General features: G+C 37.6%; 1 protein-coding gene across 1 annotated transcript in view; it reads left to right on the forward strand.

Annotated features, from left to right (window-relative positions):
• ABCB7 (ATP binding cassette subfamily B member 7) overlaps positions 1 to 5,436 on the forward strand; it is a 126,661-nt gene that overhangs the window by 55,576 nt on the left and 65,649 nt on the right. The window contains exon 2 of the mRNA XM_004715891.3: positions 3,629 to 3,706. Coding sequence (XP_004715948.1) covers positions 3,629 to 3,706 — 78 coding nt within the window. The remainder of the gene's footprint in view (positions 1 to 3,628; positions 3,707 to 5,436) is intronic.

Genomic DNA, 5,436 nt, shown 5'->3' on the forward strand with positions numbered 1-5,436 from the left:
TTGCCTCCCAGCTCTTTCCTCTATTTCCCTTGAATTTCCTCCTGTCCTACTATCATGCTCAGTCCCCACCAGGGTTTCAGCAATGGAGTGAAATTGCTTAATGTGGCTCTTCTACCCACACAGCATGCTCTTGTGTCACATAGCTAAAACATACAAAACAGTGTCCAAGTTAATTGATGTCAATAATGTCATGATACTCTGCCTGATACTTGCCCTCATGAAGAGGCCCTGCTTGATACTTACCCTCATGAAGAGATCATTGAAAATAATGGGTACTATATAAAGTGTGGTGAAGAAACTACATGGTGCCTGGCTATCCAATCATTTGATATCCCGTTTGACCCATTTTAAAGTTGTTTCAGGTAAAGGAAAAAAGCAGAGGGAAGTACACATGTACTAATCCTCTGGTGGATTCCCTGTGACCATAGACAGACTCAGAATGTGAATAATCTTGCTATCATGCATAGTACATTGGACAGTGGATTATTGTAGATTCAGTTAGGTTAAATAAACTTTAATACATTATTATTTGATCTCCCTTCTGACCCATTTAATATTTGTTCTAGTTTTTAATATTTTCTGCTTTCTTTTTCTATTGAAGTTTTTTCTCACTTTTACTTTGCTTTGGTTATTAGTTTTGTTGTTGTTTGTATGTTTTACTTTATATGAACTCCAGAATGGGAAAATCTATGGAGATAGTAACTGGATTAATATTCTCTTGGGGGTATAGCAGGGGACGTGGGGGTGGGAAGCTAGAGACAATGAGTACAAGAAAGAAGTTCGAAACCACCAGATGCTCTGTACGAGCAGGAAGAGGCTTTCTGCTCCTGTAAACAGACTTGGAATTCCAGAGAGTGGTTCTGCTTGTCCTATAGGGTTGCTATGGGTTGGAATAAGTTCGATGGCTGTGAGTTTAGTTTGATTTTGCTGGTTTTGTTGTCCATCGATAGAAACATTGAGAAAGAAAAAAGAATGTGGGCAGTCATACATTTGAGAGGCAAATGCTCAAAGCCAAAGAAGATTAAATTGCACGTTCATGTGCAAAATTGAGCAAGATCCTGTTTCATGTAGCGTTACTTGAAGTGGAGACTTGTAGAAAGCAGGGAAATAAGGGAGTACAAACTTCTTTGTGTCATAACTGAGTATGGAGGAAGACATTGGGAAAAACGTTGGTGTTGAGAAGCAGGAGAGCATTAGTAATGAGTGCTTACTATGAGAAAGAATAGCTTGAGCATATGTGACACTTGGATTTGTAAGACAATGTACATATATCTCTTAGTATTTTGGAAATTTTTCTACTTCGGAGCTGCCTTTTATATTTGTACATATACATAAGCAGAAAGGAGCTCTGGCTGCACAGTAGCTAAAGCACTTGGCTGCAAACCAACCCACTATCCTCTCCATGGGAGAAAGAGATGACGGTTGCTTTGGTCAGGGTTTATAGCCTTGGGAATCCCATGAGGTAGTTCTACTCTGTTCTCAAGTGTCTCTGTGAATCTGAATCGATTCAATGACAGGAAATTTGGTCTTAGAAAAACCATCTGTCACTCACTGCATTTTAGAGAGCCATGGAACCATTTCTCTCAATAATTTGAATAGTTATTTTGTGTTTGGAGATGATTTAAAAATTTTTTACCTTGATAAAATATTTAATAAAACATTAGCCATTTCATCATTTAAAAATGTTCAGTTCAGCATTATCAGTTACATTCACCATTTGTGCAAGCATCACTACTATTTTAGATGTTTTCATTGCCTCAGCATATTGTTTGGAAGGTTCGTGCAAGACATAGCATGTATCAGAATTCAATTTCTCTTTAGGACTTAATAATCTTCCACTGGGTGGCTATAGCACTAGAGATATGTTGATGGACACTTGGATTGTTTCCACCTCTCAACTACTGTGAATAGTGCTGCAATGGATATTGGTGTATGAGTGTTTGAATTCCTGCTTTAAATTCTTTTGAGTATATACCTAGGATTGATAATTTTGTGTTTTAACTTTTTGAAGTATCACCAAACTATTTTCCATAATGACTGTACCTTTTTATATTCCCACTAGTAGTGCACGTGTTCAAATTTCTCCACATCTTTGTCAACACTTAATGAGTCTCCGTGTCCCAGGTTCTGGTGCATCAGGCCTAGGCACCCTCTACCACAGACAGGTGCTCTTCAGTGATCCTCAGGGTTTTTCTCTTTACTGCTGCTTCAAAGATGGCTCATCCTTATAGCCAGGGAGGTGGTAGTGAAAACTGACCAACCCCCTGTCTTAGTGTTACACAACCCTATTTGCATAGCCCACCCAGTCATTTGGTGGGAGTTACAGAGACTTGGGTAGGAGAGCCATATTTGAGAAATTTTTCTTCACCGCAGTTCCTACATTATTTTCTCTCTTACTCACTCACTCAATTTTTCACTCTCTCATTCTGACTGCCATTGAGCGGATGCTTGACTCACAGGGACCCTATAGAACAGGGTAGAACTGTACCTGTGGGTTTCTGAGACTTACCTATTTACAGGAGTAGAAAGCCCTGTCTTTCTCCCAAGGAACAGCTTGTGGTTTTGAACTGCCGACCTTGTGAATCTCAGCCTAATGCATAACTACTACACCACCAAGGCTCCACATGCTACCTTCTAGAAACTTAATTTTAACTTTGACATGTATGTCTTTAATACAGTTTGGTTTAGCTTTTGTTTATGGTTTGAGGTATGGATCCTATTTCATTTTTATGCAGATGATACCCAAATTTGCTAGCACCATTTGTTAAAGATATTTTTCATTCTCCATAGGAATTTTGGGCCATGTCAAGAACCAGCTGCCCTAGAGCAGCAGTTCTCAACCAGTGGGTCGCAACCCCTTTGAAGGTCGAAAAACCCTTTCACAGGAGTCACCTAATACATCCTGCATTTCAGATATTTACATTATGATACATAACAGTAGCAAACTTACAGTTATGAAGTAGCAACGAACATAATTTTGTCCGTTGTGGGGTCACCACAACTTAAGGAACTGTGTCAAAGGGTCATGGCATTAGGAAGGTTGAGAACCACTGGCATAGAGTGATGGATTTCTGACTTGTCTCCTATTATTTTAATTGACTACTTTTCCCCATTCTTTGTATGCTTTCTGATATTTTGGACAATTTTATATTTTCATGTGTTAGTTCTCAATCTCAGATATTTCTTTGTTTCAATTGTTTGTAAATATATATTTATACATTTTTAATTGTTGCAGGTTGTAGTTGTTATCATGCTCAATGATCATCACATTTAGCTGTTTTTCAATGACTGCCCTGTATATCACTGCCCTGTATATCACATTGACAGCCATGACTTTGTTTCACAGCTGTGCCTAACTAGTTTTTGAGTAGAGATTTCTTCATATACTACTGGAAATGAAAAGAAAAATACAAGCAAAAGCATGTCTCTTCCACTATTTGAGCCAGTGGTCAGGTGAAATTAGGTATTTGATGCATTTGTGTTCTACCCTGAGTATGCACATTCCCCTCAAGATCTACCAATGGTTGTGGCTTTGATTTTATATGTGTTTATAGACAGTAATAGACATAATCTTGAAATATTAACTGCGCAATCTGATCTGAATCCCTTGCCCTTCCACTTTCAACAGATCCAAGAGTCAGTAAACTACAGTACATGGCAGAGATTGGGGAAAGACAATTCTGAGCAGTTATTAGATACTACAAAGGTAAGTCTAAATAGACATTTATACATATCTAGGAAAAAATCTAAAAGCCCTTAATATATTTTCCAATTTATACTATCTGTTTGCCACCCAGTTTACATTTCTTGAATGTTTTTCCTTTGCATATTTTTAAAGATAAGTTCAGTAAGGAGGTATGTTTCTGCATCTAGAAAAATACTTCATACTTTTATATGCCTAGAGAAATCTGCTAGAGTTTCTTGACGTCAATTCCAATTAGGGTGATTTTAGAAAGCTTTGACAAATATAGTGGAAGCTATTGATAGGTCAGTTTATCCTGATAATTTCTGTTTCATATATGAAATTCCAAATTCTTGAAGTACTGGTAAGTAATATTTCCTTGCTTTAGAGGTCCAGATTGCAGGCTGCCAAGTTACTCTAATTTTATTAGTGCCTATAGTTATAAATGATGCTGTGTTTTTAAAATGAATATTAGGTTACATTGTTTATGTAAGTGAAAGATATATTTTAAATTTCCCTCCTTTAAAATGAGGTAAATAAATCTTTTTTTTTTCTTTTCTTCTTTCAATCGTTTTATTAGGGGCTCATACACCTCCCATCACAATCCATACATACATCAATTGTGCAAAGCACATTTGTAAATTCACCGCCCTCATCATTCTCAAAACATTTCCTCGCCACCCAAACCCCTGGCATTAGGGCCTCATTTTTTCCCCTCCCTCCTCGCTCCCCGAGATAAATAAATCTTTAAGACAGAAAAAATGCTAGAAAATTATAAAGTAGTCTATGTCCTGAGTACTTCCTTTGTTTTTTTCTTTCAATTAACAAATATTTTCCTTCAGCATATAAAGCATTGCTATAATTTATACAGTGACTGTAGAAGTGAATTAGGCGTTTCATTATTAAATTAGAGTCTTACGGAGAAAATGTATTCAGTATTCTTAGTATGGAAGACTTCGTTATCATGTTTGATATTCATTTGATAGAATTTGTTTTTCAGTGTTGTACAGGTAACAATGTCGCAAAAGTTAGTGTCAGTGTAAGCATTAACGTTTAATGTTTTAATTTTACAACATGCTTTAAGATTGTTGATCCACAATTCAGCACAATATTTTTTAAGCAATAACTTTTTATACCTCAATTGATGGGAACAAGAAAGCACTTTTGCTTTTTGTAATTTTGTTTTCATAGCTTGGCCCAGGTGTTGTTGCTGTTCAGTCCGTTCCAACTCAGAGTGAGCCTCTGTACAGCAGAATGAAACACCACCCGGTTCTCCGCCATCCTCAATATTAGGCTTATGTTGCAGTCCATTCTTGCAACCACTGTGTCAATCTATCTCATCAAGGGCCTGCTTCTTCTTCAAGATAAATTGCTTTATCGGGGGCTCTTACAGCTCTTATAGCAATCCACACGTCAATCATAGCAAGCATATTTGTACGTATGTTGCCATCATTCTTTTCTAGGCATTTACTTTCCATTGAGCCCTTGGTATCAACTCCTCTCTGCCCCCCTCTTTGTTACCACTTGATAAATTATAAATTATTATTTTCCTATCTTACATCATCGGCAGTCTCCCTTCACCCATGTTTCTGTTGTTCATCCTGCTGAGGGGGGAGGATGGGGGTGGGGTGGGTTATACGTCAATCATTTTGATTGGTTCCCCATTTCTCCCCTTTCTCCCCCCACCTCCCTCTACCCTCATGTTATCGCTACTCCAATTATTGTTCCTGAGGGGTTTATCTGTCCTGGATTGC

This window comes from Echinops telfairi, unplaced genomic scaffold, assembly GCF_000313985.2.
Source record: "Echinops telfairi isolate 266 unplaced genomic scaffold, ASM31398v2 ScPeMD7_34;HRSCAF=130, whole genome shotgun sequence".
Taxonomy (NCBI): Eukaryota; Metazoa; Chordata; class Mammalia; order Afrosoricida; family Tenrecidae; genus Echinops; species Echinops telfairi.